Source organism: Gymnogyps californianus, chromosome 3 (assembly GCF_018139145.2).
Source record: "Gymnogyps californianus isolate 813 chromosome 3, ASM1813914v2, whole genome shotgun sequence".
Taxonomy (NCBI): Eukaryota; Metazoa; Chordata; class Aves; order Accipitriformes; family Cathartidae; genus Gymnogyps; species Gymnogyps californianus.
The window spans coordinates 59,264,103-59,284,549 of record NC_059473.1 but is presented as its reverse complement, the minus strand read 5'-3'; the positions used below and the strand labels follow the sequence as shown (position 1 = coordinate 59,284,549).

Genomic DNA, 20,447 nt, shown 5'->3' with positions numbered 1-20,447 from the left:
TCAGGCTACCTAACTATGGAAAATTTTCCCCTGCAGAATACACTGAAAGCACTTTAAATGCAGACAGGGTCAAAAAAAGCCCCCCACATCTTACAGGAAGAACATTGTTTGTTTGGACAGTGTAGCTTCTAGTCACATATCAGGTAATCTGAGCCAACCTAAGAAGAGAGAAGGGTCTCTCTTCCTAAATGCTCTAGTCTATTTTCACATGTGTCTCGTCTATATAGCCTCCAGGAGCCATGTTAACCATGTGATGCAGGAAGAGCTCCAAGATGAAATCATTGTTGGAAACCCTTATCTTGCTATTCTCTTTCCGCCACTATTGCATTCCATGGATCACAGCGCATATCAATAGTGGATTTAATCACAAACAAGACATTTCTTCTAGTTTTCTTCTCTCATACTTGTAACACGCCACATGAAAAAAATAGGCGAGTTTGATGTTTGTATTAAAATGTGACTGTTGCACATTGCACAGCCTGATAAACAGCTGTCAGTTCTTCATTTACAAGCAAAAAGGTAGTTTCTTTGTTCTACAGATGTAAAGTTCCAGTGTGAATGAAGAGATGAGAGAGAAGCTGAAGAGGTAATCTGAGAAATATAACTTGGAAATAAGGGGTAAACCAAGCATTTTATTTCCATGAATTTTCCCATGCTTATAGAGCTTTTTGGACTTTTCCTAAAAAACCCTACAAGGCTGGGCAGCCCAACCACACTTTCATTTTCTACACCCACTCCTTCCTCTCCTTGCCCATCCTTTCACTGACAAAGCTATATTAAAAAAAAAAAGCTCTGGCAGTTTTTACATGTCCTGTTCTTTATAGTCACTTGGGACAGACTACCACATTAATGTGATGACTTACAGATCTTGTGCCATCCAGTGTCCTGCCCTGCCACACTAGTCCTTCCTAAAACTCCAGGAGGAGCGTATCTCTTCAGCAAACCCAAGACGCGAAAGCTGGGCTGCGAAACAGCTCTGCACCCCGAAGAAAGAGCTAAACCCGACAAAACGCAGGAGAGGGGCAGGATGTAAAACCTGCCATTGCTTTCAACTCGGCTGCTGCAGAAGCAGGGAGCTGAGGGACTCGGTGCCCCAGAGGGCAGCAGGCTGCCCCAGACTGCCTGCTGCCGCCGAGAAAGCTCTCCCAAGCATACGGCTCGCTGGCAGAAACGAGGTCAGAGCACTGCCCGCAGCTTACAGCAGAGCTGAAAGCCTGAAGCCAGCTTACAGAATAAAGAGAAAAGCTGCACCGAGAGCAGCTGCTACCTCTAGGCTAATCGAGCTAGGTACCCAAGGATGAGACTTCCTCACTTGAGACTGGGAAACATTTCTTCAGCATTTTCTTAGGGGCACGTATGTAACTGTGCTTCGAGGTGAAAGCCAGGACTTCATCTAAAGGCTCATGAAAACCCACAAATCTGTGAGGAAGGGTTGCAAGCAACACCCAAAACATCACTGAGGTCGCATTAAAAAAACCCACAATGGTGAGGTTTGTTTTACGGGTTTGTTTCCTACCACCCCCCCTCAAATATAAAGCTATATTATGTGATAGACAACATTTCTATCACAGTCCAGTGACACCTGTTAACTTACTCCCTAATACTCCACCATGGAGGTCTCTTAAAAGAAATGATTGAAATGAGGTTTACCTACTATTTTATCAACAGCAGAATCATAGGAGAAGGAATTGAAGCTCAGATGCAAAGAAGTTTGTAATAATTTTGGTAAAGAAGGTTTTCTCAGCTGGTCTCTACTGTTTTGGTTAACTTAATTTTTCAGTATGTGAGAGGGTTAGCATGTTACGTTTGAGGCTACTGGAGGCAGAGAATCAGCTGCATTACCATCCTCTCTTTCTCTGCAGTCTGTGAAGACACAGAATACCTGTGCAACAATCTTTAAATCCAGCCACCACATGGAAAAATATCTTAGTCCAAGGAGTGGAAAGAGAACAATAATTTACAGAAAGAGAACAATAATTTCCAGAAGGAAGCACCCACCAGCAGGAGCAATTCAGTGGACTGCACAATACAACAGTTTAAACCAACAGCAGCAAACAATTTCTTTAATCTTTGAGGTAGAAAAGTCTTTGCCACCATCACCACAACCACAATTTTTTCAAAAGAAAGTATTCCCAACTGGGCTGGCGTTGGGAGTGGTCGGACGAGGGTGTAGGGGGGTAGAGAACAAGTGAAAGAAGTGATGAAAACTTGAAACTCTGAGACCAGACCACTGACTACTCTTTAATACAGCAACGAAAAAACAGTGACTTTCATTAAAAGTTGGTAAAGGATTGCCAGGTAATAAAGCAACAATAAACCTCTCCTTTCTTGTGAGGGTGAAGGAGCACGATCTTTATGAATTCTGTAGGCAGACACCCAAAAAACCAAACACATATAGCTGGTTATTTAATTTTCTAGCTAAAAACATTCACGTGGAAGATACCCAAGACGGGTACTTGGCAATCAGGGAGAAGCGTGAGGAAGACAAGAAGAAAGAGGCTGTGCTCCTGCAGAGCTTGATTTATTGAGGGACAGCTCACCAAGACCAACAGTTGTTCTCCTCTCTCCCGCAACAAAAACACCAAGCAGTTTTGTCAACATGTAAAGGTAAACTTGTTTTTTAAGTGGTATCTTATTTACTTTGATTTGCTAGTTCATTCTTTGTTGTCCATATCTGATTGCAACAACTAAAACACCCTGTAAGATTTCAGCTCCACGCTCCAAAATCTATTTTAAATCCTACTACAGTAGGAGAGAAATGCAGTAAAAGCGAAATACTGGAAAGGATAATGAATACGTATAAAATATATGCTGACCTATATTCAGATAATACATTGTCTCAACAACAAAATCCCAATTCAAAATACAGAAAATAAAACTAAATATATGCACACTGAACATCTTCAATTATTAAAGAAAATATGGGCAGCCAAAAAAAACACAGTGGTAAATTTTATGCCAGGAAATATTAACAAACTTATTTTCCCTACCTCTGAGGAAAATAATGTGTGTTAATTTAAAGGCCATAAGAGAATACCGCTGTATTGCAACTGGCCATGAGGCGTAATTTACAAGACTACTGAAATCTGGAATATATACTGCTCATACAGAACTAAAAAAACCCCAGAAAACAAAAAAACCCCGTACCACTCAGATTTATTAGTACTTTTCAGACTTTATAACTTTATCACTTAATTCATAGTACTATACTATTTGCATTTTAGATTTTTTCTTAAAACAGGATTTGTGCATTTATATTCCAAAACATTTATGTAGACAACGTTGTATATGAACAGCCATCAGATTAATGGATCATAAAGTAAATGACTATTACATGATCAGGTATCTTTTGATAAACTCGCTATTCTGTTTAACTTACTGTTAAATTTCAAAGGTACAGATAAAATTATTTCTGGGATACTAACTTTGCTCTCAAAATAACAGTAAAAGAAAATCATCACTGAGTAACAAGGAGAGAGGTAAGGGGAGCAACAATAGTTATGACCACTAATCTCCTAAAACAAAATAGTTTTCATCAGCCTGCATTCCAATAGTTTTACTATCAAGTTGATTAATAGACTCCTACGCTAACATCTAAACGCCAAGCAATTAATGACACTGAACTATAAATGTCTTTGTCTTTGCTCTTGTAGAATTATTTTATAAAGCAAATGCAATTCTACCACTTCACTGATTTAATGCGGGCTTTGTGAGGTTAATATTCCCAAGCAATCGCAAAGGAAAGAACTACTTTAATTAACCTTCTGTGATTTAAATACTGAGAGAAATCAGAATTTAGAAACTTTAAATAATACCACCATCATAACAACAATAATAATAATACTTTGTGGATCAAAGCCAAACCACTGATTTGAGAACTTTGAGAAATACATTTGAAACACGTGTATCTTACCGTATTTCTAAACTCATTAAAAAAACTTTTCTCTAAGCATAACATACTAAATCCATGATAGATTTTACATAGTTTGCATAGTTGAGATGAAAAATGTTTCCTTTCAGGATTATTTCCTTACAAACACTGAAGTTTTTAGTTTGAAAAAATGATTCAGCATCCCTACCTTTTGCACTAGAATGCTTTGCAGAGATTTTTGTTATGGACATGGGACATTGCCCGCTGAATCTACAAACTGATTGCACGTAAGTAACTGGCCACCTAAAAATAAAGCAGCAAAATAGGACTTCCCTTTTCCCCCCAAACGAAATTTTCTCTCTTTCCAATTTAGCTGAAAGGAGGCTCTTATTCCAAGAGTTTCTTTATGATATTGTATGCTAACTTCATTTTAGTGCATGAAAAAACTCATCAGGACTCAGGCCTTTCTGCATTGCTTATCTTACAAGCACAAGAGCTGTGATATGTCTACTAGGTTCAGAATGACAGAAAAACATGGGAATAAAAATTAAAAACCAGCAGGGTACAGGTGGTCACGAACATTCCTGCCAAACAGGTTTGCAGTGTGTTCTGACCCATCTCCTCTGACTACCCGGCCAGATATCATCAAACCCCCATCAGCAGCAGATGCCTGAAGAGGTGCACTTGCTGGTTTCTCAGGAAAAGAAAGTCGACCTTCAAAACTCCTCCTTCAAACTGCAAACGGAAAAGCCTACTTTCGGCAGAAAACCATTAACAGATGAACACAGCAAAAGAACATACAGACTGGGAAAATGTTTAACTACAATGAGGGAACTTTAAACTGAAGGTGCCATGCAATTGTTAAGACAATACAGAGGCAAACAAATACTTTCACTGACAGCCCTTTGGAAGCTTATAAAACAGAAGCATAAACAAGCTTGCTACATTTTATACATAAACAGTAGCACCACTTTGCAAGATAAAATACTTCTCCTTTCCCAGTAATACCACTTAACAAATCCAAGTTACTACAAAGACAGATATGTGTAAAGGGTAATTATACATGCTAACTTTAAAGGCTTCAGACCTAATAGGCTGGAGTTGATTTTTATTTGGCTAAATTAATCACCATGTCTTTAAATGCTTGCTTTAAAATAACAGGGCTGAGAAAGTGTTCTCAAAACCTGAATGCAGTTTTTTGGGTTTGGTCAACATGCCTTCAGCAAAAATAAGCCTGCGCTGCTCTGAGTGCTGCTCCATGCTATGCCCTCAATTTTGTGTTCGTGCTCAGGTGTGAGTTTACAGACAATTATCCTTGCTTTTTCTGCCTGACTCTATTCCTGCTAGCTACTTGGCTCTGGAAGATCATTCTCCAAGTCTGACAAGCTAGCACCTATTATAATCTTATAAATACAGATATAAATCACTGAGGGAAAAAGAGAAAGGTTTGACACATTTCCTGGAATGATATAAGCAATGCTGAGCAAACAGAGCATTCCCCAAATGGACAACAATCAGCTATGCCCAAGATGTAGCACAACAGGAGTCACAGTTTCACTGAACTCCCAAAGCTGAGTAACCTCTGCCACACAGGTAAACAGCCATATGCTTAAGACTTATTTGCTATTATAGCAGCATCATGATTATGAAATAAGACTTTATAAAAGCAGAAATCTAACTGGCAAAGACTTCAATCAGTTAAGTGTTCATTGAACCTACACAGGTTCAAACCTCATTTGCCCTTCCTGAAAACATCATGTGCTTAAGAAAGGCTCAAAAAGGATAAATTAGTTTTATGCACAAGATCAGTACGGTTCCTAAGTATTAACAGTTTGTTTGTTTTTCAATCACTTCAGTGTTCAGCAAGATAAGGTGACAACTGCCTTTCAGAGGTGCTGGTCACTGGTGGCTTGTCTAGCAGCCAGGGTTTAAGTCGTGGTGTGTGAGTTTGGAAACCAGTTGCTGAAAGCCTGCTCCCCTTCCCTCCTCCCCCCAACTCCAGCCAAACTTTATTACAGATGCAAAAAGTCAAGACTGCACTCTGCCTTCTGATATCTATCTGATCTCTCTGAAGTAGGTTAGCAGCAAAAGGTTCAGCGTACCAAAATGGATGCCTTCATAAAAAGTTGTACTGTTGTTTTCCCTTGTCTCTAATTTCAGGTCCCGCAGAAAGGAGGCTGGAAAAGCTGACAGAAGTACATGTACCTGTACGAGAATTTTCACCCAGGTGCTTTCTTGTTAGGCATGTGTCTGCTCACTACATACAAGCAGCCCTGATTTCTAAAAGCCAACCAACAAGCACATCTCAGAAGCAAAAGTTCTTAGTGCCATGAATTTGGGGTTGAATGGTTTAAAGGAATCACTTCTCCCTTGTACCTCTTCACCCTGGAAAGAAAATAATTGCTTCTAAGCTAAAAACAAGCCCAGCATTTCAAGACAGCGTGAATATACACTGGGCACTAGGCACCTCTGTTGCTGAGACAACGGAAGCCATGAAGGATTTACAGTACACAACAAGTAGTGGTGTCAGCTACTGCTGATGATGGCAGGCAACAATCTCTCTGAACATTAAATTTGATTATGAGTTCTCATATAACTGTAATAGCCAACTTCCACAAAGAATGCTTTCCTATATGCCTGGCAGCAAATGTCAGGTTAACATACAAGCTTGTTCTTTCCCAGATTTCCCGTGGTTCATAACACAACAAGTACTAAGTGCAACCACTCATCTAGTGGTAGATGATTACAGACACGAAAGTTAAAAGGACAGAAGGACAACCAATTTTTATTACAACTTTAAGCCGTGGGCAGCTATATGTTACTTCTTAAAGAAGTTAAATTCTGCAGAATTTGAGACTAAACTACAGTACAGTCAACTGCTAATTCTGTGCCAGTTTCTAGTAACATAAGAGTGAAGGTTTTATTAAAAACAATAATTGCATTAAGGTATAAAACTTAAATTTGGACTCATTGAGGATTGTCTGTATTACTTACTAATGAATTTGGTATTTGCATGTAACAACTATTCCTAACTTACAACAACAGTATTTTTGTACAGTGTTATACCCCAAAACAGCTTGACAATGTTAATTAACATGCTGCTTATTACACTGTTAAAAAAAACTTTAGCAGCTCACATCGAATATAAAAACAAGACTTCATCCTCATTATACCAAAATCACTTTAATAATTTGATGCATTTTGCCACAATACAATTTGTTCTGTTTTCATGACAGTCATACAGCTTGGACATGAAAACAGATTAATTAGTTTCACATTTTGTTCACATTTTCAAAGACTGTTTCAAATTGGGTAATGTTTTATCTGTCCTACCTTGCACTGACTCAACACTAGAAACAGATGTCTGCACAAGAACATTCTCATTACCATCTCAGGCTTGCGACTTGAGACTAGTTCAAACCATTGTCACCAGTTCAGGAAGAAACCTGAAATGTATGGCCTCCATTGATCCCAGTTTGGGGAAATGGAGAGAAGCCACAGCCCCTTGCAGGAGCACAGACTGGTCCCCAGCCCTCTGCCCGGAGAGACTGACCGAGGCATCACTAGAGATGCCCCCCACCTCATCACACACGCTGCCTTCCTGCTTTGGATGCCTTTCTGCCAGGGACTATTAAAACGATTCACAAATTCTTACTGGCCTGAACTGCATTCGTCCCCCTGGCCCATTCTCAGAAAAAAAACCCCACTAGTTAGTCTACTCTTTATGTGTCCTACGACAATTTGCGTTGAAAAAAATCTCACCAAATTCAGTAGGTCTTATCAGTAGGTAAGGTATTATACTAGGGGGGGAACAAGGTTTTGGCCAGCTTTTAGAACATTTAAATAAAACCTGACAGTGAGAGACTCTGTTTGCTTGCTTATAAAACATTTCTCCTTTTAAATAAAAACAGACTAAAGACTGAGCCTGAACTACCTGATTATTCCTTTACAGCATTTTAAAAAAAAAATAATCATAGTAACCACAAGGGAATGATGTAAAAACACACACAGAGCCTCTTTGTGCACACTGTTAACCAGAAGGACCAATGCCCCAGAAAAGTGCACACGCGTGCCCCACCTCAAGGACCTGCCACACTTCTTTCCCCTTTGAATCTCACGCCTGCATGTGAGAAGAGGGATCAGCATAATCTCACTCTAGTCTGGAAACTTGCAAGCAGAAAGCTTCCAGGAACACATAAAACAAAGGATGACTTCAGGATAACAGTAGCAGGTGTAGAATAAAATCACTATTTTTGTTTCACTAAGAGTGAGACCATAATTATTTTGCAGATCCATTTCATCTGTCAAAAAGTGATATGGTCCCAACTCATAAAATAACACAATAAACCTCAAAGGCACAATCCTATCTCGATACATATGAACACATGCTACATAAAACAAGAAAATATATAAACATGGCTGTTTAAAAGCCAGTTGGAAAGCATAATAACCCAAAATATACATCACACTATCTTAACAAAATAATATTTAATGATGACAGTTTAAGTTTGCAATTACATGACATTCTTGAGCAAAATATCACTTCTACTTATGGCAAAAGATTTAAAACTGCAAAAAACAACTGAAGCATTTATTCATTTATATGCCATTTCAAGATGAAAAACTCTGCCAAGGGCAACACTGTAGTAGTGTAGCACATCTTTCTTTCTCTTTTTTCTTCTAAAGAGCAGTAAAGGTAAAAATAAGTTTTAAAAAAAAAAACCAAGGCAATATCTACATCTACTGGCAATATCTAATGATCAATGAATCTGCTACTGCAATAAATTTGCTTAAAACAAAGCTCTTCCTTTAATGGTTTTTACACAGCAGGCTCCTGATATGAAGAGGGGGATGACTGATGCTGGCTTACAATATGGCTCTATAGTAAACTATGCCAGTATTACTATCAAATCACCTCTCATGAAACTCCCTTTCTGCCCACCGTGCAATCAATTTAACAAAGATCTAAACAACTTACAGTTCAAACATTCAAATAAATCCCATTCTCCTCCTTCCCCTCTACGCTTATTAGAAGAATGGAAAGTCACAAGTCACTGGAACACTCCCAGAAATTATTTTATCTGTTTACTTTTATTGACAAGATTGCATATTGAATTCAAGTGAGTCAAGGAAAAGGAGCAATGGCTTCACACTTCCACAATACATGAGAAATGAAGACGAGTACCAATTCCAAGGCACAACACTAAGAGCTATACCTGACTGCAGAAGCTCACTCACATTATGTCTAAAAGAGCAAAAATAAAACATTATCCATATGAATTTTCGTATCTGTTTTCCTCCCATAATAAAAACACCCGGTACATCACACTACAGGGTTTTACATAAAAGGAAACTGGTGGCAAGAAAAAGTCCATCATCCATCCAGAATAAACACTACTTTCAGCTTGATAATCTCCAAAACAAGTGGATTGACATAAACCTACAAGGGAAATAAAGAAAATACACTAGGGAAAAGAAGGCAAATTACTGAGAAGCCACCTTTCTCCAATCTAGCATCTCTCTTCTCCATCCTGAAGTAAAACCAGTTCACACTCACATCACAAAGGCAGTAATCAGGGAGATGGCTTATTTACCCTGAAACAGAACATGAAACTTCTTCCCCTCACAGCTGCTCCCCTGCTACAAGCAAGTTCAGCTTCCAGACCATCAGGCACAGAATGGCCTGTAAACTCTTTGGGGCAAAGACCACCTTTTTATTATGTACTTGGAGAATGACCAGAATAACAACATCCTCATCCACAGCTGGGGCTACCATGAACTTCTTCAACATTATTAGAGTGATCTTCTCTTGCTTCATCATCCAACCATGCTCTCCAGGAAAAACACTTGTAGTCTAAAGTTTTCCCATAATTCTGGCTAGCCAGCATGAGGCAAAAACATCTTCAGAGGCCAGCTTCTCTTCTTGAGGCCAACATCCTGAAACAATTGGCTTTTCTCAAGCCATCTCAAACATTCCTCAAAGTCGTGACCACTCAAAACTAGGACTTTGCACCAATGTTGAGTGCAAAAAGCAACAAAATCAATATAAAAAGACAAGAAAATGGTTAATGAAGAATATAAAAAACATGGAGGAAATTCATTTGCAAGCTGGAAAGAAAGAGCAAAACTAAGGATGACAGACAGAAAGGATGACAGATTGTATGACTGAGACTACCTCAGTTTTCTAATTGACAGGATCATATAAACAGGATGTACTGATATTTTTAGGAGTAGAAATAAGAAAGATACACCAACTGGTGCAACAGGTATTATATGATTTTGTAGTTTATTTTAAAATTCTATTTAGAATATGTAAAGCCAATATTAAATCACAGCAACACAGAATCACGTAGGTTCGAAGAGACCTTGAGAGAGAGGTCATGTAGTCAAACCTCCAGTTCAAAGCAAGTCTAGCGAGAACAGGGTGTTCGGGGGCCTTGTCTAGTTGAATTTTGAGCATCTCCAAGGATGGAGATTCCAGTCTGGGCTCCTTCCTGTGTTTGAAAACCCTCATGGTAATTTTGTGGGTTTTTTTCTCTTTTACCAAGTTGCAACTTCCCTTGTCCCAGCCTGTCCCCACTGCCTCTTGTCCTTCCACTGTGCACTTCTGAGATGAGTTTGGCTCTGTTCTCTCTCACATCCTCCCATTTGGTAGCTGTAAACAGCAATAAGATCTCCCTTGGGCTCTCTCTTCGTAAGGCTGCTCAATATATCGAATTTGGTGAACTCCGCTCTTAAAAGTCCTAAAACTATACGAATACCTACTCCTATTTCTCTTGCTAAAATTTTAATCAAGTAAACTCTAATTTTTAAATTATTTTCAACAGATAATCAGTCTCATATAAGCCAAGACACGTACGCTTAAATAAGCACAGTTTTTAAAACTTTTGTCTCAGCAGCAGAATTTGACGTACACTCCCAACTTTTTTGTTATCCTAGTATTAATTTTTGTATTGTACACTGGTTACCACTTGACAGTAACTCTACTATGCATCAGCAGCAGAGAAAGAACACTGTTGCTGAAGTGTCAAAAGTATAGACTTCAACTTCTTGTGTTAGGAATTTGTTTTCTAGACTAGCAGTTCCCAAAGAACGGGAAAGAACACAGTGGTGAGGTTTTACAGAGAAACATTAGAGAGGAGGTGTTCACCTGATGCCCCTTCTTGAGACAGGGGGAATAGCAGCCATGGAACCAATCTGGAGATGGGGAAAAGAAAAGGAGCAAGCCCCAAGGCGTTGAAACAGTCCCACCTACACACAAATACTCCAGGAAAAGCCTGTATAATCCAGAACCTGGGATCAGAGTTCAAAACTTAAACTTAGTGGCTGACCACTACTGAAGAACAGGATAACCAACCAGCCATTCACAAACCACGAAGAATTTCAGGTGTGATTCTCACACTAAGGATTACTAACCTCAAGGCTGTGTTGGTGAGGACCTAATGTATCATCTGAATTTGCAGATTCAGGCAAAAATGCCTATTCACCTTGAGATGCCTGTATCACCCTTGGAGCCTGGATTTAGACACTCCTTCAATGCACCCTCAAATCCTCAAAGAAGAAATTTGGCTACGTCGAGGCTGATATCTTCTACTTATGAATCTGTCCCTGCCTTTCTCTTCATCCCAGTTCTCTGAAGTCCATAATATATGGAAGGCTTTACTCTCATTTTGCCTTTATCCTCTTCTGCGATACCCCTCACTTCATTGCACAAACCTTCACTTTACTGGCTATGATAGCAAATGATGTAATTGGAACATGTATCAACAGATAAATCAGTATCTTGTTATTTCCTAAATCCTGTATAGTTGGTATGTTTTGTATATTTTTTAAACTAAAATACTCAATCCATTCAACTGACAGTATTTAAAAAACAATGAGGTGTCCAAGGCAGCAAAAAACCCCGTTCAATTTCACGAACTGTGATATGTAGACATTGGAGCAGCTGTGTTTTTTCTATCTCATAGGATGTATTACTAGGACTTTATCTGCTAAGACTTCACCAAGATGCTTATGAACAGTATTTTCAAGTCATAGAGAAATCAAGCATTTAATGCCAAAGTAAAAAGGAAGAAAATTAAAGATACAACTGCAATCTTTAAAGTCGCAGTTACATATAATCCAAAAGATGCAGTGGTGACATTTACAAGAATATCATAGATACAATTAAGAATTCTATTTCATGAACCATTCAGCATTTTAATGAAAAAAGTTAATTCTCAATGGAATTTTAAAATGTAGATGAAGAAAAATTAACATGTAATTACACAGTGAAATTATCATAGCTTTATTTTAAAATCAGAGGAGGGGAGCCTCCTGTATCATTGCTACTTAGGGCCATCTTTTGTTAGTTTATTTTACACACTATTTTTATTTCAAGCTAAGATTTCTACATTGCACCAGCATTATCCCAAAATGTTAATCAACCGTGCCTGACAGAATTCCCCAGTGATCTGCAGCAAGTGCTGATGCTTCCACTAATACCCAGTCTTGAACAACTCACTTCTGTTAGATTTCCCAGGATGGTGAGTATGCTTTAGTTTCATCCTTCCATTTCCAGATCACCTCTCTGTGATTAACAGAGCTGAGACTGCAGATAGAACTGAGCCTACACGTTCAGCTGCATCAGCTATGCACATCCATTTTGTTCAGTATCTAAAATCTGGGTGTTTCTCAAGCTCTCTGAAGCAGACCCATACACTATGACTTCTGATCTTAGTTAAAAACAGAATCACTTTAAATTAATTTTAATGGCTACATATAAAGCACAATTCAAGAACAGCAATGGATATTGAATTATGCAGTTTCACTAGCTGGATGTGCAAACTGACAACAGTCAAATCAATAGCTGTAATATCAATTAAAAATATCTCCTAAGAAGCTCTCTTGACAAAGCAGCTCCAAAATGCCTTGAATTCATCTATCCTCAAATGAAATAACACAAAAAACAGTAGTGACCATGTTAGATGCAGGACCTCTCAACGTTGTCTGTCTTGTGAGGGGAAAACAAAACACAACAAAAGCAAGGAAAACCTCCAGCCTCCACTGACATCTGATCAAGAAACTGTTACTTCTTTTTAAAAGCAGAATTAATAGTTGCTGGGGTATATACACTGGCTTTATTCAAAAAAGCTGATATAAAATAAAGCCTGAAAGTGTGTGCAGATGTATTTGTGTGTATCTGCCCAAAGACTTTTCAGAAGGATGGTGTCTTATTCCACGTTTATTTAATTTTGTTTTTAACACTGTTCTCTCAAGAAGGGGTAGGGTGGGTTTTGTTCATTTCACACAGATCATTTTTACACTTCCAGCTCCAGGGTGACTGTCAGTAGTGGAGGATGGTGCTTACCTGCTGAGCCTGGTACCTCTGCTGGGCCTGCGACAGATATTGTGCCTGGGGTGGCAGATGCTGAGGCTGCGGCTGCTGGTTGTAGTACGGCTGCTGGCCCTGCTGGCAGTAGCCACTTACACCTTGCTGACCATACTGAGGCGGTATCTGTTGGAAGAGCCAAACAAAGCAAATGCATAAGTTGAGGCAGGAGGACATGAAATCAAGCTATGTCACATCTGTATGGTAACCTGACCAGAAGTGATATCCTCAGCTATACACCTGACCCCAACAGTCCTCCTCTTTTACTCAGCAGTTAATGCAAGCCCTTAGATCCTGTTGCCTGAGCAGGAGGAGTAAGCCCGAGTGCTCTGTGTAGTTACTCTTTTCAGGAAGAGCTTCTAAGGAAAACACTATGCTTCTGAACATCACCATCCCATAATGCCCAGCCTTAAAATACAGAAGCAGTTATTTTAAATGTTTGCTCTCCATAGGCACACTATTGAGGCAAATCGACAGAGGAATCATTCTGATGCGCTGACTCAAAAGTAGAATTGTGGAAAAAAGGCACAACTCTAAAACAGACATTGAAAGAGAAATGCCTTTTTTTCCAGACCAGTAAAGTACTAATTTTTGTGAAACGTTTTGCCCACAACCCTCAGGTTTTTAGCTTTTGTGTATACATGTGTGTTTAAGCTTTACACAAAAAACCCTGGGGTTTGGCAGGTTTGTTTTTGTTGAGTTCAATCTGCTCAGTCTCCTCCCCCCTACCAAGATAAATCTTTTTTAAAAAAATAAAAACAAACCACCAGTGCAACACACAATAACCTGTTACAGGTCCTATTAACAGAGAAATCAGCACATGTATCATGCACTGAGAAACCCACACACACCCTGAGAATTTCAGTTACAACCAAAAGCAAGTCAATTATAAAGTCAGAGGAATTTTCTGCATCAGTGTACTCTGTAAGCCTTGTATCAACAGACACCGACACTTTCTTGAGATATTTGCAAGAGCACACTTTCAACAAGCTCCTGATATAGTGTCTATATTGCCCCTATTTTAGATACCTGTGTTTTTTCCCTAAACACTGGTAGTTAGTACCATTTCAGATTAATGACAGATGCAACACAGGACTTCTCCCTTCTAGAATGGATCTCCCGTTGCACATCCCTGCCCTAAGCAAATGTCTCGGATACCTGAGCACATCTGAAATGCTTTGATCTCTGAATTGTTCCCACTGAGTCTCTCATACACCGATAAATCTGTTTACTCAACATGTAAACACATACCTGTTCTACCTAAAGTTAACTGACTACATTCATTCAACAATAAGGTAATATTTGCTAGGCAATAATTAATAATATAAATTCAAATTTAAACAGGTGTGTAGGTTGTTTTTACTATCACAACTTGATCTGCTCCTATAACTTCTGCCAGAAGTTGGTAGTCCTACTTCTTGCCAACTCCTAAGGTCAGCACTGTAACCCCACTTCTGCACTTGTTCTCTTCACTTGTGCTTCCGTTTCCTTCACCATCATTTCACAGGCAGTTAGATGTTTCTGTGACCAAAGTAACCCTTTTTGACAAATGTCCTCTCCCTGCTGATGCATAAATGAGGCTGTTACAATGAAAACTAAAAAAGGTGTGTTGGAATATCATCAGGCAAACAGACAGCTGGAGTCTGGCATTTGACAGAAGACGACATGGTGATTTGCCCATCAGCTATAAAGGTCACAGAGCCTGGACTGGTTCCTGCGAAATACTGAGGAGAAACCTATGTTGTGGTCCATCTGGGTCCCAGTAATACTAGGAAGAAAACGAAAGATATCCTGACAGCAAAATATGGGCTTCTGGAAAGAAGAAGAAGAGAATTTGAATGCCCACTTGACAGGATGGTGACAAAGCAAGAGATAAGATTCATCAGGAACCAGAGTATTTCTAGAATAAAGATACTTGTACAGGAGGGCTGGAGCTCACCTGAACATAGGAGCCAGGTCACTGGTACCTAAGGATCAAGAAAGTGAAATTTTAAACCAAATAGAGGGGATTAGAGGAACACATGGTTCAAAAGCATGGCATTGCTATGACAAATGAAGACACGGAGATTCTGGGTCATCAAGTGAAGATGCCAAGAAGAATCAAAGAATGAAAAACAGACGCACAGACGACTGCAGAGTGAATAGGGTGGCAAGAAGAAAATCCAACAATACATTGCCTTCTACACAAAGGCGGGGAGCAGAAGAAAAACTGGATCACTGGAACATCAAGCCTCAAACAAAAGCACTAGCAGTAGTTGTATTAGAAATCTGGTGTAGAAGGGAGACAATTAGTGGGTCACTATTTTGCATCATCCTAGGATACAAATACATAGGGAAGACAGCTGATGAAAAAGTAACGTTATATGCTACATAGAGTTTAGAAACAAATCAAAACAAAACTCCACCTCACCAAGCAGCAGAGGTCTGGAGCTTGGTTGGATCAGTAGAGTGAGTGCTGGGACCACCAGGCATGGCTGGACTATGGCAACGTGGACAGCAACACACCGAGCAAGATCAGCAAAGGCACGGTGCAAAATTGTATAGAGGGAGATTTCAACTCCTCCCATGTAGACTGAGCAAGCTGACTACAAAGTAGAGACCGAAGTATCAGATAACTGCCAAAGGTGGTTCCATGGAGCTGCTGGTTAGGGAGTCTCCATGAGGAGCCACTGCCTTTGGCTCAGACCTCAGCAGCAGGAATCATCTACTTCTACATCCTACAGCTGCAGAACCACTATGCATCAGTGACCATAACATAGTTAAATTGAGCATCCCTACAGGAACAATGAAAACCAAGGAATCTACTACTGTTGTGCTTAACTTCAAAAAGTGTAACTACATAAAAAGGAGAAAGCTTGTTAAAATGAAGCTCTAACAGACAGCTACGAGAAATAAAATCTGACTGGCAGCATCAAAGCTGCTTAACAACAACCACATGGGAAGCACAGAACCAATATTCACCACCTATTAAGAAAGACTTGAGAAAAGCAAAGGGACATCAGCATGCCTCATCACAGGTTTCTAGAAGCAAAAAGGCATCCTTCAGTAAGCCAACACCAAGTCTAAATGAAGAAAACAGAAAAGACTGTAAACTCTGGCACTTCAAATGTAATAAGGCAGGCCAGAAAGAACTGGAAGAACAGCTAGGATAGGGAATCAAATGAGTAATGAATCATTTCTTCAAACACATCAGGAGCAGGAGGTCTGCCAGAGACTCTGAAGTGCCAAGTGATGATCAAGGTATAAAAGGAGATTCAGAGAAAAACAGGGCCATCACAGAGAAGCTTAACAAATTTCTTGCACTAGTGTGCACTGTGGAAAAATCTTGGGAGGTTCCCATGCTGGAGTCCTCCTTTGTGAGGGACTCGATGAATGTGTCTGAATCTGATGGGACTACTGATGGAACAAACTGACTAATGAACAATGAGAAATGCTCAAGACCATACAGTATCACCCCAGAGGTCTAAACAAATCCAAGAATGAAATAGATTAATTACTAATGATGGTACACAACCTCTACCTTGGAGCTGCCTTGGTGAGTGAGAATTGGAGTATGGCTTTAAAAAAAAAAAAAAAAGCCCAGATTTGAGTAATTTAAAACTATAAAGGACTGATGACTCTTCTGGATAAATCAGTACAGACAAGAATAAAGATCAGAATTAGAAAACATCAACACAGCTTTTGCAAAGGAAAATTCCTCTCTACAGACTTCTTAGATTTATTAGGATGGGGCAAACACAAAGGTTGAGAGAAATGCAACAAGAGTGATGAAAGGTATGGAACAGTTTCCATACAAGGAAGCTATAACCCTCCGAGTATGGAAAAGACACCAGGAAGTAAGAACATGATAGAAAGCGACAAAACCATCTTGTCCAACACAACAATTAGGAGACATTAAATGAAGCTGGTAGAAGCAAGATTCAAAACGAGACAGAGGTTCTCTAATCACAGAGGTAGCAGATGTTTGAAACTCCTTGCCAAATGATGTTTTGAAAGCTGAAAGTTTATGTGGGCTCAAGCAAAGACTGGACAAGTTCACAGAAGATACATCCTCTGAGGGTTACCAAATATATAGAGCCACATCTGGCTCAGGAAGTCCCTGAACCGAAAATAGCTGGAGGCTTGGAGAGTATTGGGGGAAGCATCACATGCTTGCTTTGTTCTGACTCTTCTCTAGGCATTCAATTAAAGCCTCCACTGGAGGCAAGATACAGGGCTGCATGAACCTTTGATCTGACCTGATACAGCCATGCCTATGTTCTAACCACCTCTTTGCAATACCTATTTCTGTCCTGTGAGAAAGCAATGAAAATTTGGTCTGCAAGGTACTAAGTAACAAATGAAGAGGCAATAACACCTTGATTGCCAGAAGCTGGGAGACTGCTCCAATTTCTTAAATGTCTTCCCTAGCAATCTGCTTCCAGACACTGGTGTAAAAAAGGGTACTGGGCTCTTCTTCTGACCTTATGTTTCACTTGCTTATGTTGGAATGTTCCTCTATATTCTCCCAATCCAAACTGTTTAAAAAAAGAAAAAACAAAAAAAAAAACCCAAAACAACCCAACAAACCACACACAAAAACCAAACACCAATACAAAACCACAACAATAATCCTGATGCTACATGTACTTTTAGATGCTATATTCTTCAGTGCAGAGACCCATCACCACTGCCTTAGCTGAACACTCAGTGTAATTTCCGTGGCCATTTAAATAAATAACAAACAACAACATGCAAATTAATCCTCCCGCTTTACTGATGGGGATCACAAGATACCGCTTATGGACAAATGTTTATTAAACAGCATATAAAAAAGCTTAATTAAAATCTCCCCAGAACAAAACAAATCTGAAGCCAATTACTTACAACACTTGGAGTGAATGACCCAAGAATCCTCTTTCTTCATAAGGTAAACCCTCCCTCCCTTTCTCCCTTACACGCACATTCTTTGTGGCCACACAACGCAGGAGATGAGAATTTGGGAAACTTCAGCATGCCTGTGGTAATGCACACATTCTTGGGACGGTTCAAGAGAGAACAGACCTGAGTTTGAATCTATTTCTAGGCAAACACAGAAACTGTAATAATTACTCTGCCTCCTATTTGACTTGCACAGTACAAATAGCATTATTTTGGGAGAAGTATGACTGACCATCAGTGACTAAATCACTCTGAACACAAACAAGGAAAGGATGAGAATAAAAGAGGAACAAAATTGGCAGCCAGAATGAAGAGGTGGGAGAAATCCAATTAAACCTATAACTTAGCCCATTATCTTTAATTCTTGCTTGAACAAGGGGTCTTGTGGCAGACATTCTTTGTCCAGGTAATACCTTGATAGTAATGGAAGTTTTAAGCAATTTTTGCATGCGTAATCCATAACTAGTGTCAAAGGAGAAGGATCATTAGACAGCATTACAGTCATTATAATAATTTTTAAGATTAAAATGTAACAGAATTAGTGTGTTAGCATAGGTACACTAATAATACCAGCAATATGCAGCTACTGCACTTTTAAACCATCCTCATGGCTAGATCCCGTCAATAACAGAAGAAACTTTACACGTCCCCTATCACAAAAAGCTCTGCCAAGTCACTTTGGGACCTACCTGAACATGCCAGTCACCATGACATGCTCACTACATGGAAAGAGTCCTGGCAACATCAGTCATTGCTTCTCCCTGCAATCTATTTGGTGCCCAAAAAGTAAGGCAGACCCTGGACGTCAGTAGCAGGCAACAGCACAGTTCAGAACTCTTGAACCACAGTGTCACGATATAAAAATCTGGGGAAAAAAAAGAGTGTGTCTGGCCTGATAAGCATTAAGCCCTACTTAGAGAAGAAAAGCTGAACCCCAGAGGCAGGGGCGGCAGTCAGAAGAAAGGGTGACACTACCTGATTGAATGGCCTGCTTTGATGAGAAACAGTGAAACAAACCTGAACATCGTGAAACAAGTACCATAATCAGAAATGTAATCATCAGTAACATTCCACTTTCCTAGCAACTATAACACTGTAATTACATAGAAATTAGAATACAAAATGTATAGTGAGTGGGATTCTCAGGGGAAAAAAACCCCACCACCTGGTACTTCACACCAGGAGTAAAACAGCACACTCTTTCAGTCAACAAAACATTATAGCCAAATTTAATTCTAATTCTTTTAACTTTACAGTGGTCACTTCAGTAATAACTGTAAAGAAAGCTGTCACACAGTTCCCATCAAACCTTCAAATAAAACTCTTGTGATTTTCTGAAACATCTACTGCTTCAGTCTTAGATTTCCAAAGCCAGACCTCTGCCAAACCAGAAGTATTTTCCCCCAAACATTCAAACCATGAATTTCTCCATACTTTTTAATAGAAAGTTATAAGGGAAAACTAACCCTCTGACTTTCACGTACTTAAAAAAAATTGGTGCATATCTAGAACTTTCAAGTTCACGTAAGCCCGGGTCTTCATCTTTCTGTAATCTAGCTAAACGTACAGAAGAAAAACTTAATATGTTTATACAGCATAGGGAAATCCTCTGGTACATATTCAGTGAAAGATTCTATCATAGTGCAGCATGGCCTCCTGCCTCAAATCACCATGTCCAACCCCAGCGTGCTTGTGCACACAGTCTTAACGAAGGCTACAAGTCCTTCTCACTGAATGACAGAAAAAAATTCTAAAAGGAAACCAAGTAAGAAGCTGGGTGTTAATGTCAAGGCTATTAATCAGAGGTAAATCAGAAATCCTGATGCTAAGGCATTTTATTCATACATTCTATAAATTCTATTACTTCTTATCACTTAGGTTTGACCTTTTGACAAGACATTGGTCACAACATTCACCTACGTTACTGTCTTTCCTAGACTGCTTGCCTTTACATTGAAGTATGAACTTTAAAATCTTATTAAGAGCCTTTAGAAATATTAACACTGGGCCTGATACTGGTCCACCCTATGACCCAGAGCAAGGAAGCAAAAGGATAAAAAGCATGTTTCTGTGTCACAGCACAATAATCCCCATCCCAGAATTTGCAAGGTAGCAGATTTTGCGGAGTCATTAAATGCATCTCTATGTTGAAGACTGCAGTGCAGTACACAGATCTGCAAACTAGCTCAGATATTGGAAGGAGCCTACACCAAAAGCCGTGCTAGGCTAATTTGCTGTGCTCTATAGAAGGGTGAATTAGGTCAGAGGGAGATCCACACTCCTGTA

General features: G+C 39.4%; 1 protein-coding gene across 1 annotated transcript in view; it reads right to left on the bottom strand.

The window, feature by feature from the left end:
- ARID1B (AT-rich interaction domain 1B) overlaps window positions 1-20,447 on the bottom strand; it is a 339,938-nt gene that overhangs the window by 240,080 nt on the left and 79,411 nt on the right. Inside the window, exon 4 of the mRNA XM_050895216.1 lies at window positions 13,221-13,367. Coding sequence (XP_050751173.1) covers window positions 13,221-13,367 — 147 coding nt within the window. The remainder of the gene's footprint in view (window positions 1-13,220; window positions 13,368-20,447) is intronic.